We start from the raw sequence: 22682 nt of genomic DNA, 5'->3' as shown, positions 1-22682 counted from the left end.
ATCTTTGCTCAAGGGCCCATTTCACTACAAAATAAGCTCATCCCTCTCTGGCTCTGGCCACTTTGAAATCAAGCTTTTTTTTGACTGAGTGTCCAAATTATAAGGAAATCAAAAATATGCCATGTATAAGCTGAAACACAGATTCATTATTGTCCAATTTAGCAGTGCTGTTAGAGCACAGCTTTGTAATTGTTTGGTTTAAAGGACATTCCCACAAGACTGTGATAGAGTTCATCTTGCCTAAATGACTTAGAAAATCTGAAAACCATCCCAGAATCTACTTTTAGCTGCTACTTTATACTTTTTAAGGAAGAGTGAGAAGGTGGTACTCCAAGTAATGGCACTACACCTAAATCCAAAGTTGCTCTGAAGTTTAAGGCCCGAGAGCGTACAGATTAACAGCTGTTTATTACACTTGCAACCCCATTTGGTTTGAATTGATCTTTGTTATATGTCTGATAGTGTTGCCAAGGATGCATCCTAATTTATACTCGTGTGAGTGAGAGCGTGGCCTGTGACAAACCAGATTCTGAGGTAGTCTTCTCATTTTGGAGAGACTGTTTTTATCGTGTTTGAATGGGGAAGGTGTTTAGGTGCTTTGGGATTCTGTTTTGGTTCATCAAAGTGTTTGGTTGGTGTTTTGTTTGGGTGGGGTTTTTGTTGTGGATTTTTTGTTTGTCTTTTTTTCCTGAGGACATCATCATAAGCAAGACTCTTGCTGTGGTGCTTGGAGATGGCCCTGGTGTTTGCAGGATAGCTGGGTGGGATGTGGGGAGAAGAGGGAGGTGACCCCTGTTTTCTCAGTGCTCCCCCGCATCCCTGGGTCCAACTATCTTGTGGGACAGAAGGAGTTCTCCGTCCCCTGCAGGTCCAGCCCTGCACCGCGAACATTTGAAGAGCTGTCCAGAGGCTCGCCCTGACTCCTGAGCACAGCCTTAGGGACGCTGTGCCTTGAGTCTCTGCCGGTTCCTGGGTACCAGCTCCTGCTCCGCCCGCTCCTTTCCCTGCCCCACCAGCCGGGCCCCGGGGGTGCTGGCGGGATGCTGGCGGCATTTCTGTCCCCCGATCGCGGCGGGGCAGGCAAAAAGACATCGGGGAAGGGTTGGTGAGGGCGGTGAGGATGCCTTTTTGCCTGCCGCCTTGTGTTCCTGCCCGCGGGGAGGAGATGCTGTGCGGAGAGGAGGGCAGGGCGGTGCGGGGGGGCGAGGGCGGCGGCTCCTGGATCATCTCCCACCTCCTGGATCATCTCATCTCCCACCTCCCATCACTTCCCATCATCTCCCACCTCCCAGCCCTCGCCTTCCGCCGGAGCCAGCGAGAGGCGCGATCGCCCAAACTCCTGGGAGGGGAGACAGCACCCGCCGTCGCCTCCTCTTCCTCCTCCTCCTCCTCCCCTCCCCTCCCCGCCGCAAACCCCAAATAAAAGGGGCGGGGGGCGGCAGGATGCGCCGCTCGGAGGGGAGGTCGCCGCCGGCCGCCTGATGCTGCCGCAGTTCGCCATTGCCGGGCACGGCTCGGAGCGGAGCGCGGGGGGCCGGGGGGCAGAGCCGGAGGTCCCGGGGCCACAGCAGCAGCAGCGGCCCCCCCTGCCCGGCCACCCCCGCGGGCCGAGGCCGCCGTGCTCCCCCATGCCCGACCGCCGCCGGAGGGGGGCCCCGGGGGCCCGCTCCTGTCTCCTCTGGCTCTTTGTGCTGCTGAAGGTAAGCGCCTTCAGGGGAAGGGGAGGGCTGCGGGCCCCCTCCCGCGGGCCCCGAGCATCCTCCTTTGTGTGCCTGCGTGTGCCGCGACCGGCAACGCTTTGGGCTCCCGCGGGGATCGCGGGGCAGCGCTGGGAAGGAGCCGCTGCCGTGTCCTGGGGACAGATGCGCTCCCTCTGTCCCCACATCCCTCCCGAAGTGCGGTCAGCCCTGCCCTGGGGAGGGATGCGCTTCCTGTGTCTCCCACATCCTTCCCAAAGCTCAGCCAGCTCCGTACGCCGTGCCCCGGGGAGAGATGCGCTCCCTCTATCCCCACATCCCTCCCAAAGTGCCGGCGCTGACCCCGTGCTCTGCCCGCCCCGAAGCGGGTTTGGGGTTCCCGTTTTGGGTGCTCTGCCCGCCCCGAAGCGGGTTTGGGTTCCCGTTTCGGGGTTCCCGTTTTGGGGAGCGCTGCGCTGTCCTTCAGCACCGCCCGGCTGCGGGGCTGCCCCGCTCGCTCCCTCCCGCCTCCAAACACCTTCACCCCTGCCAGACAGCCGCTGGTGAGGATGCTGCTAACAAAGGGGCGGCTGCTTGATCGTGCTGGGTTTATCGTGGCACAGCTGAACAGTTCCTTCCTGTTTCAACCTCAGCCTATCTCCTCGGCAGATTAATTTTTCAAAGTTCTGCTTCTCACCGCAAGCTTGGTTTTGCATGACGTTCTTTATCTCTATGCTTCAGCTCATTTAATAGTTTCTTAAGTTTATTTAATATGCTTCGTGTAACTTCTAATGGGAAATGTATGCACTGCCCAGGTGATTGCTGCCGGTTGCAAATGTCATTGCCCTATAGAGCAGAGCTCAGCACCACTAAACACTTTGTTGTATGTTTGTCAGTCACTGTTAGGCAGAGCTCTGCAACTAAGGACCTGACCTTTCAGAACCTTATAAATGTAAATGTTCTGTGGAAATCATCAGGACTCCCTGTGTGAGTAAGAGTTTGCAGGATCATGTCCTAGAACAGCAGTGGTGTCGCTTCTAAAATTGACATTGCATTGACAGAACTATTTAAAGGGAAGCTTTCACAGCATCTGTTCACATATAGTAGTCAACTGTCAGCTGTCTCATTTTCATAACTGCTGAAACATACATTTATGCAAGATAAAATGTTAATATACAGACAAAATTTTGCTCCATGGAATGTGGTAGTTAAAAAAAAAAAAAAAGAAAATTAGGACAATAAAACTGGGTGTTATGGCCCTGTAGAAAGATGAAGTTTCTAGTTTTTTCTCAAGCATAGAAGTGCACACAGTTTTTTTAGCTGTTTTATCCCACAATCAGAGAATATACATTACTCTATGCCCTAGTTTAAAAACAATAAGGTGTTTATGTACTTTATTTTTTTTTTTCTTTTTACTAGCACTGCTGTGGTAAAGCAAGAAAATAGGTAGCTTAAATATTTATTAATTGAATAATAAATCTCAAGTAATTGGGTAAGGTTTTAAAGTAGTCAAGGGTCCAGTGTTTCATTCTGTTGGAAAATATCCATCTCAGCTGCATAAGCCCAAATCTGGAGGACAAAGAAAGCTGATGAGCATTAGCAGAGTTTTGTAGTGTAAGAGAAGTAAAGCTGCAGCTTCAGATAGAGGTGCATGAGTAGCTCCCTGTGTGACTAGATTTGGTTGGATAGCAAGCCCACTGTAATTAGTTATCTTTGCTTTGTTACTGGACACCGCAATAAAACCAATGTGACTTCAGGAGAGGCAGCCTGGTTACAGGAAAGAAGTTGGGGAAGCAAGAACAGTGCTTGTTTCAGATCACCACAACAGGGCCATTTTCCTGAGCCTGAAACTCGCTGAATATTCTTCAAGATCTGTGTCATTTTTTTCAGTGGCAAATAATTGAAAGGAACTAATTTCAAAACAAGGCATTTCCCCACTTGAGCACTGTTTAGTTCTACCAACTTGTTGAAGCAATACCAAGATGAAGCAGACTTGATTTATTAAATTGGTGTTTCACGTGGACGTTAATCTTGTTGAGAAAGCAGTGGCATTGAACTGATGAATCTGAAGACAGGCAAAACTGATGTCTGTTCTCAGTGTTAGCAGCCCAAATGTCATTTTCTAACTGAATCTGCTTGGTGTGGCCTTGATGCCCATCTGGCAATTTGTAAAATCATCAGCAGACTTTGCAAAGTGATAAAGCTGCTCAAAGCACATTTTCTTCTGTCTTGTCTTCCAATAGTCATTATTTCATGGTGTGAGGTAATAGTGCCAACTTATTCCAACTCCTGGTGCTCTCTGAGGCTGCTGGAAGGGCCAGTGGCCAGAGCAGATCAAACAGGGATATTATATTGCCCACTGCATGCCATGTGCCTGACAGGGTTGCCCACGGGCCAGTAAGGTTTAGTTCCTTCTTTACAGTGTGATATGAATGCTTTCTGTGCTCCAGGGTAGGAGCATAGCGTTATTTTTGAAAACACAGCAATGTGATCTTGAACCTTTACCATTCTCCTTCTTTAGCAGTTTTAAAATGTGGTGGCTAATTGAGAAATTAACAGAGGAAAAGCATTGTGTGTGAGCTCAGACACCAGGATGGAGTGACAGTGCTTGTGAGAGGAGCAGGACTGTGTGTTCTGCTTCAGAGAAGGCTCCAACCATGCTGCTGTCGAAGCTCTTAAAATATTGACAGTTTTGCAGTGGGTCTGTGTTCTCTGTTAGTTTGTGATAGTCAGAATGGCTGGAAGGCAGAGTCTTCAGCAGCTTGCTCTGTAATCATCTCATTTTGGCGTGGCAAAGGCAGGGCTGAACACAGCCCAAAGGAAAAGCTGCACTTCAGCTAAATAAATGAGAATAAAAAGTAGACACATACCCTGATTCCAGTGGCTCAAGTTGCATTTCCCATCTTTCCCAACCTTGCCTTAATCATGACTACTCTGAGCTTTGGCCTGCCTAAGTTCTGTCTGGATGATGTCCCTGATGCGTCAGATGCCCCATGCTGTTGGTAGCTTGCACCAGGGAAATTTAAGGTTGCTTTGTATTATTTCTGGGGGAGAAGGAAAAGCTTAATTAGAAGACAAAAGTATCTTAAATAAACCAAACATGATGCTGGGACATTCTTTACAGTCTGTTATGCCTCTAAGATATTCTGAGCAAGGCTCTCAGTAGGAAAAAATGAGAAAACTGGTTGTCACAGTGTTTCCATGTCCGGGCTAAATAGGAGCGATGACACTCTTCAGAAAAATTTTCTGTAAGTAAGATAATGTATCTCTTATTTCCTGGAGACTCAGGTCTTTGTGTATCAGTCTTAGATATGCTCTTCATTTAAATCAGCAGCACTCTCTTTCTTTCTCTTAGCAAGGACAACTTTTTGTGTCTAGCAGGGTAGAATTTTGTCCAGTACTACATCAGTTTCTGTAGCTTGGCATCATAGTGAAGTCTCAATTCAGGTTTACATGGATCAAGACATTGAAAGGGGCTGAGGTTCTGTAAGAGTTTACTAACCTTACCCAACAAAGGAGAAATGTTTCTACCAGTGTAATTTTCAAGAATATCTACATCTTCAGTTAATAATCTGAAACAAAAGCCTTTACCATTAGGATACTGCCTTTTTCTGGAGGAAAAGCCTTTTTAAGAGAGAGGCCAATTTCACAGCTGAGAGCCCCAGTGTGTCACTGCTGTTTTCCTCTGCTGGGAAAAGCAATGAACATACCATTTGAATTTTGTTATGGAGTCTCTTTTGGCATCTCTTCTCTCTCCAAGAGATGGTGGCTGAAGGTGTTATTGAGACAAGTTTTGCTTTCTTTTCTCATGGTCATGTTCTACTAGTGTCAAAATAAAATAGAGAGAGACCCAAACCTACCTTGCCAGCTCATTTTTGTTTGCAAAACAAATCTAAGGGTTCCTCTCAATGGGACAGCTCAGAAGTAAAAGTCTTTTTCCCACCACTGCTCTGGGTCTGTCCAGCCTGTATGGGAGAGAAAAGCATCCTCCCAGGAAAACAAAGACTTTTCTTTTTAAATAAACTGATTATGAATAGTCACCCCCTGCTCAAAACTTCTGCAAGTTGTATTCTCTCTGATTTTTTTTTTGTTTTCATGGATAATATCTAGATCAGGGTGATTCTGGAGGGCAAAGCCAAAGAGGAGGATGCTTTTGCCAAGTCATGTTTACAGAACTGCAGCAGGCTCTTGCAAACCCCTCTCTGCCAGTGAAATAAGAGTCTTCCATTACCCCTTGGCAGATTTCCTTGTGATGAAATGACAGTGGACAATTGAGAAAAGATCTTTCATGCCTGCAGGAGTTATGAGCCCCAGACTCAAATCACACAAGGCCAAAAAGGCAATTTCTAGGTTGTATCACCTGGGTCAGAAGCTGCACTCGAGGGTGATCCCTCATCCAGGCTGAGATGGGCTGTGCTGAGCACAGACTTAGCTGTGGTGGTCCTGTGGCAATTCATTAAAGGGCTCCCAGGCAGTGCTGGCTGAACCTGAAAACCCCACTCATGTCTGCATTTCTGCTGTCACCCCACAGAGCAATCCAGGCAGATCATGAAATGACCTTACAGAGCTTCAGAATGAATGCTGAACTGAACAGAGTCTTGTGTAAATCCATCTTGAGACTTATTTCACCAGACAGTCTCAGCTCTGGGGAAGGGAGCTTTTTTTTTTTTTTTTTACTTAAGCATATGAGTCAGGACAATAAATGTCAGTAAATAAGCCTTTGAAAATAGGTCTGTTTGCTGAAGAATTTAAAAGGCTCACAGCTAACTTTGATTCTAAGTGTTCTTTAAAATTATTTCCCTTTTTCATTGGAGAAGTATGCATTGTTATCCTGAGCACTCTTATCTTCTAGTAAATTAGTGATTCCATTTTTGTTGCTCAAGGTTTCAAAGAGACAAAACTGAATTGGTTGCAATGTGAAAAAAAAAAAAGAAATGCTTAATTAATATTAAGACTATTCTGAAATGAAAATCTTTACACAGGATTGAGTACCTATGAGTGCACTAACACAAGTTAAGAGGCTGGTTTATGAAATGTTTTGTACATGAAAGTTGTAACTTTTCTTTTTCTTATTAAATTTCTATCGATGCAGAGTTGAAAAGGGGAAAATCTTTGAGACAAATGTGGCAACATATGCTAGCTGCCACATATGGAGTGTAACAGATGAGTAGAGAATGGGAAATACTCGAAACAGAAAGGTTACCTTGCTTTTCATAGCACTCTGCAATTTCCAATGAATGGCAGCCAGTGAAGGGAGCAACTCCTGAGGAAGGAGTTTGCCATCTTTGGAGCAAGCCAAACATGATGCATTCCATTTCTGGAACCCCCTCATCCTTGTGCTGGGAAATTATGGTGGCTTTTAGAGGGAGTTCCAGAAATAAAATGATATGCATTGTGTCTGGCTTGCCATAAATATAGCACTTTGTATCAGGGCTGTGCTGGAATGAGTGTGGCAAACTCTGCAGTTTCCCTTCTTGCTGAATGCACGAATTTAGGGAAGAAATGCTTTACAGTAAGTGTGGGTGGTGGGGAAGTTGGTGACACAGCTGACAGTAACAGGGAAGAGAGTTAGTGGAAGTTTTAAGCTTTAAGTGTGCTGGTCTTGAGGTGATAGCACGGACATGAGAAGAGAATGTATGGGATATTTGAACAGAAAACATAATATTGGGGATGGAAAAAAATTATCATGGTATTTAAGCACAAGCACTGAGCACTTGAGAGGAGCTGAATGCAGATAACTGAAGTAAACAACTCTGAGCTATTATTCTTTGTCGTCCCAGAGATTTAACAGGAGGTAGCTATGAACCTCTTGGGGGATAAAAATCCCAAATTCCATTCTAGGTTCTCTGTAAAGACAGATAAGGTTAATTACAATCAACACAGTTGTGATTTTGAAATGATTTGGCCTCAGTGCTTTTCTCAGTTGTTGAGACAAGGGACTTCTTGTCTCGTCAGAAGGGTTTGAACAACTGCAGCTCCTTTGTGTGCTATCAACCTGCAGCTCCTCAGGTCAGTTCTGCTGGTTTCCAGCTATATCACATGAAGGCCAAGTCTTTGGGGTAAGAGAGGTAAGTCCCAGTCATTAATTTATCAATCTGATCAGCAATGCCTTCAAGTTTAAGGGCTGTCAATAATTTCCTTGCCACATCCCCTAGAATCAGCCATGGAGGGGCTGTTCTTCAATGCTGAGAGGAGCCCCCAGAGCAGGCAGACAGTCCCAGTTGTCTCGTTCCATTTGTGTAATTTGCTTTTTTGTCTTGTTATCTGTGCCACAGCTATTCTGGATCATTTCCTATTTGTTCATATGGAAGTCATTTGAACATGGGGAATCTCCCCTTCTCATTGATCTGTTTAATGGGAAGGAATGGTTTCATTCTGCTTACAAACAGCAAAAAAATGTTAAATTTGAACAAGAGGGGAAAAAAGTAAAAAAAACCACTGGAAAACCACTCCCACACCCAAAACCCCAACATCTATTAAATGTGGTGAAGAACAGTAGAGACAATTGAGGAGAGAAAAAAAAAAAAAAACACCACATGGAAAGAATGCTAATTAGTGTTTTCCTAAAGTACTGCAAAGCAGCTTTAAGGAAAGAACGGAACCTTTTCCAAGAGCAGTGAAATGAATTTATTTATTATTTGCTTAGCACTGCTGTGCCTAGCTTTGTTCTGTATACAAAGTACCTGCAGACTCTGCCTGGAGTCTGGAAGATAGACATATCAAAATAAGGATGCTCTAGATAACTTAGAAATTATTATCATATATGCCAGTTGCTGGTATTCTCCAAGGGCTGGTTTACCTTCCAAACAGAAGTCACAATTTTTTCCCCCAGGAGATGAGCAGAGGGGTTTTTATAGTTGTTGTTTGTTACTATTTTTTTTTTAATTTGGTATTGATTTCTACAGGATGCTGTTCTTCAGAGTTTCTGGACATTTACAGCAGTTTAAAACATCAAAAATAATTAATAATCAATGTGACTTTAATCCCGTCAAAGAGACTCCATTAACCTGCATAAAAAATGTTCTAGCTCACAATAGTTTCATGAAAGTGACTGGAGAAACATCACTCAGATATTTTCCTTTTTCAAAGAGAACCTGTATTTCAAACAGAGAACATAGCTAGTATTTTATTGTAGTCAACTTACTGTAAATTAGGAGGTTTGGGGTTTTTAAAAATAACTTTTGCTCTAACTTGCCTGCCTAATCTTGTACTGGTATTTTTCTTGAGTCATCAGTGTCTGCTTCTGAGGAAAAGATGATGATGTCACAAAATCAATATCAGAGGATCCTGTACTGTAATCCCTTTTCAGGGAAGTCCATTAAATCAATTGCTCTCATTCTGTGAATAATGACTATAGCATGAAGCCCTCTCATTTGGCTGTGTGAAGGAATAAGCAGATGGGATGGGTTTTTACATAATTAACTAGCAGTTATTAAATACAACAAAAAAAACTATTGTGCTTTCTGAAAGAGAAATGAATACATAGTGAATATCTAAGTATATTTCAAGATGATCTCTGGTATAAAATTACTTCTCAGTTGCATTGCAAAATAACATGTTAAACCGAAAAGGCTTTTTTTATTTTCAAACCTTTTGAAAACTTACTCAGGACTCCATGGGCTTTGAAGCCCCATCAGGTTTCCTTTAGCACTGGGGGAAATGTTGAAAACTACAGAACGCCAGCACCATTTCACTGAAATGGAGGCACTCTGGGAATAGGGACTTTGCCATCTCACCTGCTGATAATGTGCAGCACCGATGTCTGATAGCTGAACCCAGAGTTAAGGGGTTTCCTCTCATTCTTAGGAGCCATCAGAGAGTCTCCTGTGCTTCTGGGAACAGCTCCAAAGTCCAGGTGAAGCCAGTGGATGTTTTTATGTTGTTTTAAATGGGCTTTGGAGCAAGCTGCAGTGGGTAGACCTGCAGTGTCAGCTGGGGGAGTCTGATGTGCAGCAGAGAGCCAGCAGGGATGGGGTGGTGGCCTTGGGCTCACTGCAGTGCCACCAGCACAGACTGGAGGCTGCAGGATGGGTTTGGTTTTTAGAATCTGAGAGTCTGACAACTTAAAGAAACTCCCCATCTGATAAATCTTGAGCAACCTTCTTGTTTAGCTTTATTGGCCAGCTGTAATTAGCTTTATTGGGATGCTGTTATCCATGGCTGAAGCCATGATAAGAACTGGAGTGCTTCTGCTCTGGGGTGCTTTTCTCCAAACAGAACCATCAATCTCCTTTTTCTCTTCCTCTGTTTGTTTCTGGGCTGCTAAGATTTCATATTTAATAGTATACTCATTAAGAGTTCAGATTTAAGCACATTTCAACCTACAGCTCCTGTTGTTGGCATTGCAGCATTAATACAGGTATATGGGCGTATGGAAACCAAATTCTGATCAGTATCAGATACTTGTACCTGGAACTGAAAAATCTGGGTGGTCCCTGCTTCTTTAATCATGATACCAAAACCCAGTGATCATCTGAGAATTTCAGAACATAAACTCTCATCCTGCTCAGCTCAGGTGCAATTGGCACACAGCTATTATTTCCTAGACCCTTCCACTTACACCTTGGCAGCTAACTAGAGACCAGCAGATGGTCATAGGAGTGATAATACAGATGGAAATAGCAGTTCAAATATACTTATTAGAAATTAACCCAAATTTGAGATCAGTTTAAGATTAGTGTCTGGAATAATTCTTCTCTAGTGGGCGAATTCACAGCCTGTGATTCCAAGTTAATATATTGAGTAGGAGAGCTGCTCTTGCTTGTAGGAGCTCATGGTGAAATCAAACCCTTTGAATTTTCCATTAAGAAAAGGGGATGTGTACATTCTTAGATGTACATGCAGAGTAATTGTAGAGATTAAGTAAGCATTGTCTGTTTCTGCATGGACGTGTTTTTGTTTAAAATTGAAGAATTAGAGGGCTGCATTGTAAAAAGGAATTGACAATAACAATAAATAAAGAGTTTTGGGCCTTTGAGTACAGTGTTTCACAACAGCTTTAAATGGGATGTATATCATTATTTACTCCATATTCTAAATATTTTTTTAAAAGATGATATTTAGGTTTTGGTGTTTTTTAAAAAAAGTATTTAGTAATCAATGAACTGAACTCTGCAGGATCGTTTTTGCAAAGTGTTGTGGCAACCAAACACCATGCAGCCACTCTCACCCTGACTGGTGGGGTGGGGAGGAGAATCAGGAAAAAAAAGTGTGGATTGAGATAAGAAAAGTTGATGTATGGACACTGAGTTGAGTCACAGCCTAACTATCAGACGCCAGCTTTTCCTGGCAGGCTCAGGGTGAGGGACAGCCCAGGTCAGGATATCAGGGAGTGTCCAGGTGAGGAAGCAAGTTCTGGAATGTCTGTTGTGTGAGGGTTCAGCTTGGAGCAGAGCCACAATCCCTTCCCCATGGCCTCGTCAGGACTGGTGTGACCAGAATAGTTACAGGTGACATTATTTCAAGCACAAATAAGACACGTTCTTGGACATTATGAGGTTAGGAGATAAAATGGAAAAGAAGCAGAAGCATTTTGGAATGTGCCAGAGCATATCTAGGCAGCTTTGTCTGATCCAGTTAAGTACCAGGTTATTCTTGCATCCCTTCTGCATTTGGTAGCTAATCTTTAATCAGATGTGACCTGTTTGGAGACTGGCTTTTAGTAATGATACCTTATAAGGATTGTGTGGGATCAGCTGCTTGTTGCCAATATGTACTGTGAGTAAAAGTCATCACCTGATCAGAGTATTTCCATTTCTACCTGAAACATTTTTTTATTTCTTTCTCCCCTCCCTGGAGGGAGGGATTTGTTTCTATTACGAGTGCTGGTTATGTGATAAAGCCTATGAGAGCTACTGGGCTGACAGTGGTAGAAATGAAGACAGGGTCTTCATGAATTGCTTGCAAGAAGCCATGAAACCGTTTATTGATCCACAAAACAAAGTTTATATACTTTTTCTATTCTAGCTAAAAATAGCTCACCAGTAATATTTGTGTAACTAAGGTACGGTAATTTCACAATTATAAGCTGCACCAGATCGTAAGCCACACTTCCGGGTGTCGGCAACATTTCGTTCTTTGTCCATATGTAAGCCACACTGGATTGTAAGCCGCACTTTCGTTCACAGCGAAGTAACCATTTTGTAACAGTCACGTGATCGCGAGTTTTACTGGCAGGTGCTCAGTTTGTGAACTCCACTCCCCCTGCGGTGCCGGCGGGAGCCCCGGCTTTCCCCCGCCCCGCGCCACTGGGCTTTCCCCTGCACCATACAGCTGGTGGGAGCCCACCTCCCCCCACTGCGCAACAGAGTAACCAATTTGTAACAATCACTTGATCCCAGGTTTTACTGGCAGGTGCTCAATTTGTGAGCTCGGCTCGGCCCGCGGCTCACACTCCCAGGTTGGGAAATTTCCGAACTTTGTTCATATATTGGCCACTCCTGAGTGTAAGCCGCACTTCCGGGATGGGACCAAAAGTTTAGTCAAAATGGTGCGGCCTACTACAGCTAACAGATCCACGTTGGCTGTGACAAGCTGAGCAATACTCCCAGTTCTGCTGTCCAGTTGTATTCCCACGCTGGGCTATCACAGGTATCTACTTGATTATCCTTCTGGCTGGATTTATCTGACAGTGAGGCTGATGTTTCTCACTCCACTGCAGAGCTGGAAGGGTGTAGAGGGCAACTGCAGCTCGTGGGGAAAGGGGAGGCAGGAGATTGCAGTGGGGGTGTCAGGAAAGCAGGAGCTGCAGAATTGTCTCCTGGCTGCCATCAGAAGGGCAAAGAATGTGGTGGGGAGGAGGGGCTCTGTGCATCCCAGGGGCTCAGGGACACGTGGAACAGTTTGGGGTAGTGCAGTAATTTGGGCTGGAAAGGATGTCTGGAGACCATCTGGTGTGAGCTCTGCTAAGAGTGAGGCCAAGTGGGTCAGGGGCTCAGGGCTGTGTCAGGATGAGTTTTGAGCATTGTGAGGATGGAGATTCCCCTTCCTCTCTGGGCAGCTTCCCAGGATCCTGCAGGAGAGCAATGACAGCCAATTAAGTACTTTTAGAGATCATGGATTGCCACACAAAAAAAATATGAAATTTTTATTAACCTGACTGTTCATTTTAAAATAATTTGGGCTATCTTCCTTTGTAGGATCTCAAACTCTGGGTTACAGCCATAAGCTTTATTCTGAACTCTGCTTGTTTTCTTTCATTTATCAGTGCCTTGAAACTTGAGGTTTAAATATTATATCAAGGATAAAATTCTTAGAGCTTCCAGGGTTAGGATGTACCTTAATTATCACTTAAGCTTTCTGCAGAGTCAGGCAGGCATCTGCCATCACTGCACATTCACTTTACAGGTTCAGAATTCTCAAGGAGGTTTTTTGATTTCTTTTTTCCCTTTTTTCTTTTCCCCTCCATTTCTTTCCCCTCTTCTTCTCAGTTACACTTCTCGGACGAGACCTGTGACTTCAAATATTTTACAAGCTTAGGTCTTAGGCATGCAGGAAACCATTAAAACCTCTCCAGGGGGATACTTGGGAGCAATATGAATTAAAGGCTCTTGGTGTAGGACTGGCCTCTGTCCTGGCAGGCTTAGTGATGGAGAAGAGGAATCTGTCCTCACTGCACCTAGTTACCAAAATTTCTATAAATCAAAGTGGTGAAATACATGTCTCAGGGAAATATGTGGAATCTTTTCTGAAAACTTCTTTTATACTTTTTGTATTGATAACCAAAGTTCTGCTCCTAAAATCAATAGAAGATTACAGGGACTCAATACACTTAATGAGCTCCAACGGAACAGTTTGGGCTGTGATTGCAGCTTCTCTTGCCTGACTCTGCATTTTACTAGAATTTTATTCCTAGTGATTTATAATTCTGGAGGGGAGGATGAATTTAGGAATTTTTTTTTTTTTTTTATTCACAGATTTTTGCCTGGAATGCTTGAATGCTTGTGCTAGCTCATACTTTTAAATGTTTACTTGCTCATGCTAAAAATACAGATTTCTGGTTTTAACTACAGGTACAGAATAAAAAAAAATTAAAAATTTCCCTCTTCCTCCTTTCAGACCACCCCCACAAAAAAAAAAAAAAACAAAAAACAAAAAACAAAAAAAACAAAGAAAAAAACCCAAACCCCAACAAAACCCCCACAAAAACCCAAACAAAAAACCTCCCCAAGTTTAAAGAGTCCCTAAGATGGTGGCTGTCCTATGGTTCTTGTATCATCCAGTCTTCTTCCCTGAATCCTGATTTGTAAGCAATATCACACTAAAAAAGCCTTATTCTGGTATCTTTATAAAGTCAGATCTTCCAGTGAATAACACCAAAGCCTATCTTACAGTTCACAAAACAATTCTAAAAAATCTCTTCATTTCACCTGTTAGGGCATCAAAATGATGCTTATCCCCTGGAGACCCTAGAAGGTGAAGTTTAATTTATTTTGGAAAGAAAGAGTTTTCTGCAGAATATGTTTACCATATGTGAACTAAAGAGTGTCAGCAGAGAGTGTGAGGATATCTTGGAGAGCAGAGCTTACACAGAAGCAGATGAGTTTACAGATGACTAAAAACTCTGGAATATATATATTTATATATTTATTAATATTAATATTTTTATATTTATATTTTTATACTTATATTTTTATATTTAACAGAAAATAAATGGATAGACAGAATTTTGAGATGTCATGCATGGCCTAGGGCGCATCAGCTGTGCTCAGACTGGGGTTTCAGAAAGTTTGGTCCTCTAATCCCACCTCTTTTTTGAAGTCAGGCGTAGCTATGCTGAGCTCTGTACCCTCCCCTGCATCAGCTCTCCTGCACTATTTGAATGCATGATTTCAGTTGGTATTAATAATTCGGAATGCTTATAGATTATTAACACAAGAATTTCCTGACAGTTCATGTGGATACAGGAGCTTCTTACACACTTCTGCTTTTCCCCAGCATGCTGGGCTTTTTCCTGGTCTTTTGTAAATTTAAAGAACAAAGTCCAGAGGTGCCAGAGGATGCCTGGGGTTGATCCTGGCTGTTTTGGTCCAGAACACTACACCCTTCAGTACTGAGTGAGGGCTGGCTGGGAATTGCAGGATGCCCAGCGTGAATTCTTGCAGTGGTGATGGAATGTGTGCATGAGGAGCTGAGCCTCAGCTCAGGGAGGGAGCAGATGGACTGCAGAGATCCTGCACCAGCTATGCACAGGTGGGAAGAGGAGTGTCCCCTTCTGCCCCCTGCTAAATCCATCTCTGTGCTGTCAGAAATGCCTGTGAAATGGGATTTTTCCCTGCAGAAATGGTCCAGTCACGTTTATCTCTTTTCCTCTTTGCATACTGCCATATTCTTTCTGTGTGCATATTTATCCAAAGTCTTCACTTGGAGTGTCGGACTAAAGGTCATATATTTTTTTTTTCTCTCTTTCTCTCCTTTTTTTTTTTCTTCTCTCTGTAGTCCCTCTGTTTCTAAAGATGTCAAGCTAAATAAGTGATGATTTCTTCTGATGCCAGAAGGCCTTCATAATATGCATATTAGGGTTTAGTGTATTTTTCTTTTTCTGCATCTCAGCTCTCTCAATTGGTATGCAGAGCCATCCTCTTACCATGAGCTCCTATGCCCAGAGCTGAGGATTATGTTCTTATCCAACATATGTACACAGCCTGAAATGCTAAATCTCAGCTATTAGAGGAACAGAAAGATGTTATGGTTAAAGGAACTGTGTCAAAGCAACCAGTCAGTTCAATCTATAAATCATTCTGTTTGAGAGGCAAGATAAAGATACACTTTGAATGTCTGTGTCCCCTGACCAGTACTAATTCATAAATTTAAATATTGCTACTCTGACTGTGAGGGAAGCAAAATGGGTTTTAATTTAAAATAGTAAAGCAAATATGGATTTTTATGTAAAATAATAAAACCCAGTTTTGTGACAGTGATGGAGGAGTCTCTGTGAATGGTGTTTTATGCAGAAAGGGTCAGATCTTGGTAACTGTAGCATGGGAATCTGCTGATGTCCCTATTCCATGCTGTCCCTGCTGCAGCAGCTCAGGTAGGAGGGAAGGAGAGGGCAGAATAACAGCCCTGGCTTTGTAGCTTTCTACATCCATGGATAAACTGCAGGCTAATCTGGCTTCCAGTTTTGAAACTGTGCTTGGGGGAGAGAGGAGGAATATTTCTGAGGCAGTATCTTGTTGGAGAGTTAAAAGAAATTTCTAGGAAAGGGAAAAGATTCATCTTTTCCTCCTCTTTTCCCTCAGGACTTAAATACTAGATGATTTTTTTTTAATGGGTAGTGTGTGGATAGTTTATTTATTAATCCTGTGCAAAAAAATACTGTAGAGGTTGGTATTCAGAAAGTTTTAAAAGCAAAATAATAATTTGCATTGACTGACAAACATTATTTTTATAGTTTTTGCTGTGATAGAGAAGCCTAAGAAGCTTCCCAGCAAATATTTATATTCTCTAGAAAGAGCACTTCAGTCCTAAGCTTTCAGCTCTCTCTAAAGAAAAAACGAGGCAGGTGCAGTCAGCCAAGGAAAATTCAACAACCAGCACCATTTGAATTTACCTGCAAATAGTTGCAATTTTCTGAGATCTGTATTTTTCCAAGAAGCAAATGCCATCCCATTTTTTACATTTATCCTCTCAGTGTTTGTCCCCTTGCTCTTGTTTCCTTGGCCTCTTTCCTCTGCAGCCCACTTCTTCCCTTTCTGCTTCATTTGTCATCCCCGAATCACCTCCATCTGCACTTAACCCTGCTCCAGTCCCTCTGATTCACACCCAGCCTCTCACACACCCTCCTCACCCACACCGTGTAACCTCATTTCTTGAGTATTTTGCTTTTTAGCTCCCGTGTGAAGTCGTATTTCTCCCGTAAACATTTTGGGATTGCAACAATCAAAGCAAAGGCTCCTCTGCACACACCATTTGCAGTCATTTAGCTCCACAGTTAACTTCCAGAGGAATGCTAAATAGTCACAAAAAGGCTGTGATTACATGAAAAGACTATTTTAGTGAAGATAGCTGTTATTCAAATAGAGATCATATTTCTCAGGGAAAAAAAGGGCCAATTACTGAGCTTTACTGTGAATTCAAATGAACTTCATCTCAAGCAGTGTACACTGTTTTTTACCAAATCTGACTAAACCCAGTATCAGCCCCTGTGGCTTACAGCTCAGCTGGCTGTAGCTATGCTGGGTTCCAGAACCTTGTCCTGGTTTCAGGTCACAGGATCACAACAGGGTTGAGCTTGGAAGGTACCTCTGGAGGTCCAACACCCTGGCTGAGGGTCACAGAGCTGGATGCCCAGGGCTGTGTGCCTCCAGCTTTGGATGTCCCTTAGAGGTTATGGATATCTCCATAACCTCTGGGGGCTGCACCACCAGCAGCTGGCTCTGGGATACCAGCACAGAACCAACACACAGCTTGATGGCCACTGCTGTAAAATAGAAATGGATCTATTAATGAACTTCTTCCCCCCACTAAATTACAAGTTATTACTTCCTTAGAAATACGTGGTCAATTGTCTTGGAAATAATGTGCTATAATCTTAGAAGACTGGGAGCTCTAAGCCTTTGAGAAGACCCTAAAATTGATTTTTATGCTCCCTCCAGTGCCTTCACCTTTTCAAGTGAAACATTCAATGCAAGTTTGTTTGGGTACTTTTGTCTGTCTGGATTATATATGTTTCTTCCATTTATCATACTCTAAGCTTTCCGATAGATAAATTGGTCCTACTCTACACCAGGACAGGTTGATGGTCCATAAAATAGATTTTCTGGGACTATTGCTGTGGTTATATGATTTATACCAAGGCCCTCACTAAATTCTAAAGACATCATTGCTAACAATTGTGGGGCTCCCACATGACACAGTGGAATTTAATCTCATTATTAGCAAGCTGGGATGCTTTCCCTGGAAGGTAAAAGATCTTGCTTGTGAAAATCACTGCTTTTAAGTTCTTACAATTTTTGCTAGAACACCAGTCACTCTGTTTGTGAAAGCAAATTTCTCAATTCCTGGATGTCTGATAGCCAGAGCAGGTTGGTGTTGCAGGAATAAGCAGATGGGACTCAGTTTCTTCATGCAGAAGAAGCCAATCTTTAATGTTACAGCCCATTTTTATACCGTTTTCAAGACTTTGTATATAACTAACTTTCTTGCTATTCAATTCATTGGTGTAAATGGCATTTTACATGTCCCTCAAATCTTTCTCTTCCTGGATAGTTTACATATTTTGTTCACTGATTCCCATGGGACAGATTTCTTGTTTTTCACAGGTGCAAATGGTTCTCTTACCAGCATAGTTTGTTATGCTAACTGCTTTCATTCTTTTAATTTTTCACATGGGAAGCTACAAGCTGACTGTTAGTTTAGCTAGACTAGCAGGGCCCGAACCATATTTTATAGGGCCTTTCTGTTGTATCTCATGTTGCAGACTGCTCATAGGAGCTACTAAGCCATAGGGCCAACCTGCTGAGAGTGCTGAAATTGCTGTTCTTGTGCAGAATAACTTAGAGCTAAGAGAAAAGTGTTGCCTTTATGCTTCTGAACGTGTTAGGAAGAACTGCAAATGCCTTCAGAGACATCTGCCTCTGTGTTTCTATACAAACCCAGCAGTTTGGTTTCCTTGATGTCACACTGCCAAAATCAAAGGTGGAGCAGCAAGGCAGGAGCCTAGAAATTTGTGAAGAAAATTTGTGTGGGACTGCTGCTATCCTGTCCTGTAACATATATCCTGGATCATCTTTGTTAATGGGGAACAAGGACAGACAGTAAAGAATGGCCAAAATTCTGATGAAGACCAGATAATTTTTAACCATGGGAGTTCAGTTGCCTTCTGACCATCTCTAGATTTGTCATTAAGTAACACTGCACTCAGCTGTCACTTGAAATCGGGTCTGGAACTGAAGTACAGTAATTTCACGACTATAAGGCACACCCTTTTGACTAAAATTTCAGTCCGAACCTGGAGTGCGCCTTATAGTCCAGTGCCTTATATAATGTACGAAGTTGCAAAATTTGCCAACCCGGAAGTGCAAGCTGTGAGCCAAGCCGTAAGGGGGGGCGGCACCACGGGAGCGCCGAGCTGCGAGGGGGGACAGGAGTGAGCGGCCGTGGCCAGCAGGAGCCATGCGGAGTGGGCAGGACCGGGCAGCTCCCAGCCAGCAGGAGCCGCATGAGGAGGGAGGGAGTGGGCGGCCCCGAGCCGCGGATGGCCACGCGCCATGGCAGCCCTGAGCCGCCCTGAACCACAGCAACCCCAAGGTGTGAGCCGTGGCCGCCCCGAGCCCCGCCTCACCAGCCAGGGGCGGGCGGGAGTGCCGGGCCCTGCACACGGGGAGGGCACTTGGGGCTGTGTTTAAAGGCTACACCAATCTGTGAAATTGTTTGCAAACTGAGCACCTGCCAGTAAACTCACGATCGTGGAATTCCGTTACTATTTCGTTGCTTTGTTGCACGCAGCACGGATCTTCGCTGCAAAAAAATAGTGTGCCTTGTATGATCTACAAAGTTGCGAAATTTGCTGACTCCCGGAGGTGCGCCTTATAATCCGGTGCGCCTTACAGTCGTGGAATTACTGTATATTCAAAGTATTTCCCATTATTAAGCAGATGATGTGACCTGAAATGGAAGCACCAATTACTAATGTAAAATCATGATTGACTTTGTTTTGGCAAACTGCAGTTCTGCACTGGAGGTGGTTATTTTTAGGTTTTTACTTCAATCAAGACAGAAAGGAGTTTCTGCTGAAGTGGAAGCCTCTCTGCAGATTAGCATGGGACAAAGGGTAGCTAAATCCTGGCCCCTAAAAGAGTTGAGGGGTTGAGAGTATTCTCACTGGTGTTCACATATCTGCTCATGTCTATATCATTTGCAAAGGAAACTGAAAATTAACGATGCAGTATTTTATAATTGAATGATTTCATATCTGTGCTTAATTGGAGTTTGTAAACCTGCAGGTTGTAAACCTGTCCTGATTATGCAATGAATATTCTGAGTTTATTTTCTATTTTGTTCTGGTTTTTTAATTGTAGATTAATATCCTTTTCAGACAGCTTACAGCTGGGTATCCTACTGCCCATGACAGCTAATGCACTTGCAGGGAAAGGAATGAGATCCAGGAGAGCAAATTGCTGCCTGTTCTGATCACAGGAATGAGCAATTTACTGAATACGGACTAAATTTCAGTCATAAGTAATGCATTAACATTCGTATGACATCATCAGCATTGCCCTTCTGCCCTTAGTAAAACTAAAGAAAGTTCACCTTCTAAATTGTATTCAGATTTATAATTGAGCACTTTGAGTGATGGGTTCATCTAATGCAAGCAAAAGGAAGTGATTTATGTCTGTCAGTAGAACATTGTCATGTGAGGAGAGATTAGCAATCATAAGTTCAGACTCAACAGTATTTAGAATTCTGAACTTTCTGTTTTAATGCAAATGCTCTGTCTTTAAATACTGTGTTATGTCTTAATTAGGTGAAGTAGCCCTTCCTTGCTTGGGTAGTCCCCTGAATTAGTGACCAGCCTAACTCCCTCAGGATATAAGGCTTTTGCATTGTTTAATCTATTCTGATCATGCAAAGGAACTCACCAGCCCTTTGCATGGGTCTGCCGTGCAGTGATTCCATCTCAGGTACTTGTGCATAAACTGCTTTTAATCTAATCAGGTCAGCCAGCAGCAGTAGAGCTGTGGGGATATGGGGCTCCAGCTGCTGAGTTTGCAGCCTGTTGCCATGGCTCCAGAGCCAGCAGCACGGGTCCAAACTCCCTGCCACATGTGTAGTCCTGTTAAACTGGGCATGAGCTGTGTGATTTGCTGTGTACTCAGATTATACATCCCAGATGCTCCATAGTGGTGCTGAGGTGTGATAACTTGCCCTCCACACTCAGTCCTCTCCATCCAGACAACATGATTCCTATTTGTTCAGACTAGGTACCTCAGTTTGGAAGAGTTTCAGCTGAGGATGAAAGAAATCCAGTGAGGAAACTCCAGTTTTTCTGGTAGCAGCCAGCCCCCATGCTGAGGAGTCGCTTCCTTCATGGCCTGGGTTGTCCTGTGATGGTTTTTATTATCTGTGTGACAGCAAAGGCAGAGGGATTTAGAGACAACAGATACCAAACAAAATGTGGCATTGAAAATCACCTGGCATCCTTGAATATTAAGATTCAAATGAAATTTATTTAAAAGTGGTTTTTAAATTATATGGAGAAGTGAGGGGTACAGTCTTTCTAGCAGTGCATGGCAAGATCCTTTGTGGGGTTTTGTGCTTCAAAATATCATGATATTTTGAGAATTGACAACTTTAAACTTTCACAGCTATTACAAAAAGTATTTCTAATAATTATTAGGCTTCACAGTGAAATCTGATTGGCCTCTGGTTCCACTATAGTTTTGAAACTCCCGTGAGGTGCTTTGGATGCTATAACTGAAGTTCATATCTCTTAATCTTTTGGGTTGTGTGTGATTTTATGGTGCAAAAATCAGAGGAACTGCAGTATCTCTTGGTCATGAAAGCTTCTGGGTAATTTCAGCAGTTTTGAATGAAGTAATTCAGACTTCAGTTTTCAAAGCTCTGAGAGAGATTTAGAAGACCATTAATGGAAGGTGACTATTAAAGCTTTAATCCTATGTTTTAAGTCCAGAATTGATTTCAGCTACCATCACAGAGTTAGGATTTCACCCTGAAGGCTTAGTGATGAAACTACCCTGAAACCTAGTCAGTCCTCTTCCCCTTTGTCATGGTACAGGCTAAGCCAAGAAAGCATTGATGAAACAAAGAAATATTTATGAGAGACCTTCCACTGCTGTTTTGGAGATAGAGTTTGGCTTTTAGGGCACATGCAGAGCCGTGTAAGTATTCAGCTCTGACTACAGGAAATTTCACCAGTGTTGGATCCTCAGACAAATTCATAAGGCTTGGAGTACAGTCCATAATCACCTTACCTAATAAGGTAATTTATTCCACCAGCCTCCAGCCTTTGGGTCTCCTGAGACTACTGAGGTTTTCCAAATTGTTTGTGTTGGTTATTGCATTTCTGTCTGTAGGCTCCTACTAGTTGTATTAACCTCCATACTAGTTAGCTAAGAAAATGTCACTAATTTTGGCATGCACTTGGTTATATTTCTTGGAAATCTTTCAGTTTGGGTTAGCAATTGATGAAAAAATCCATGCTGCAGGAGATGGCACAGAGATCTCATGTTAAGCTGAAGGAGAAACAATAGCATTGTTTCCTTTTACACTTAATTGCTTATTAAAAATGATTTTAATTAATATGAGATTCATATGCGAAACATCTTCCCCACAAGCTGAAGTATTAGCACCAGGAGTAAAATCAGCCTTAAAGTGCTTTCTTTTTCATTATTGTATCTACCTGGATGCCTTTTAAAATGAACCCAAATTGTTTCACCTTGTAGGCTTTGCTGGGTTCCATTTAGTAGTTTGGATATTTTTACTTGATTCTGATGGTCTAACAAAGTGTTGTGGTTCTTCCTTTAAACAGAAGAAAAAGATGGGGTTTTGGAGATTTCTTTGGTAATTTGAATATATATTTTTATTGTGCATTTCTTTTTTCTTTTTTTGTCATGTTTATTGTGCCTTCTTTAAATGCAATATTCGTAAAATATTTGTGTTCACATCAGGCTCCATAATATTTTTCCTATTCTCTTTGTTATTGTTACTAATGTTTGACAAAAAACAAACTGGTATGCAGCTTTGAAAGGCTGAAATTTGTCTTTGAAGTGTAGTGTTATATGGACTTGACAGCTCTTTGAAACAAGCAAGGCTGGAGATGAGGTTTGCAGAAATCCTCCTGGATACAACCCAGTTCTGGTGCCTGAGTTTCAGAGAAGTGGGTCAGCAGATTGTGCATGAAATGTGTGGTTAGGATTGTTTGCTTGCTTTGGTTTTTGAGGGTGGCTCAGATTTTTTGTTTCTTCTCTTGCTTTTTGTCACAGGCAATTTTATAATCTAGATTTTTGGTTCAGGTATCCTATTCGTTTCCAAATCAGGACAATA

General features: G+C 42.9%; 1 protein-coding gene across 2 annotated transcripts in view; it reads left to right on the top strand.

The window, feature by feature from the left end:
* Positions 1-1218: 1218 nt before the first annotated feature.
* The window catches only part of PTPRO (protein tyrosine phosphatase receptor type O), a 141444-nt gene continuing 119980 nt past the window's right edge, over positions 1219-22682 (top strand). The window contains exon 1 of one of the 2 annotated variants that reach the window (XM_033057443.2): positions 1219-1700. In XM_033057443.2, coding sequence (XP_032913334.1) covers positions 1482-1700 — 219 coding nt within the window. In that variant the 5' untranslated portion in view covers positions 1219-1481. The remainder of the gene's footprint in view (positions 1701-22682) is intronic. The other variant, XM_033057444.2, reaches the window with a different exon arrangement.

Source organism: Catharus ustulatus, chromosome 4 (assembly GCF_009819885.2).
Source record: "Catharus ustulatus isolate bCatUst1 chromosome 4, bCatUst1.pri.v2, whole genome shotgun sequence".
NCBI classification, from domain to species: domain Eukaryota; kingdom Metazoa; phylum Chordata; class Aves; order Passeriformes; family Turdidae; genus Catharus; species Catharus ustulatus.
Note: the sequence above shows the minus strand (reverse complement) of the source record. Positions and strands in the feature narration are given on the sequence as shown.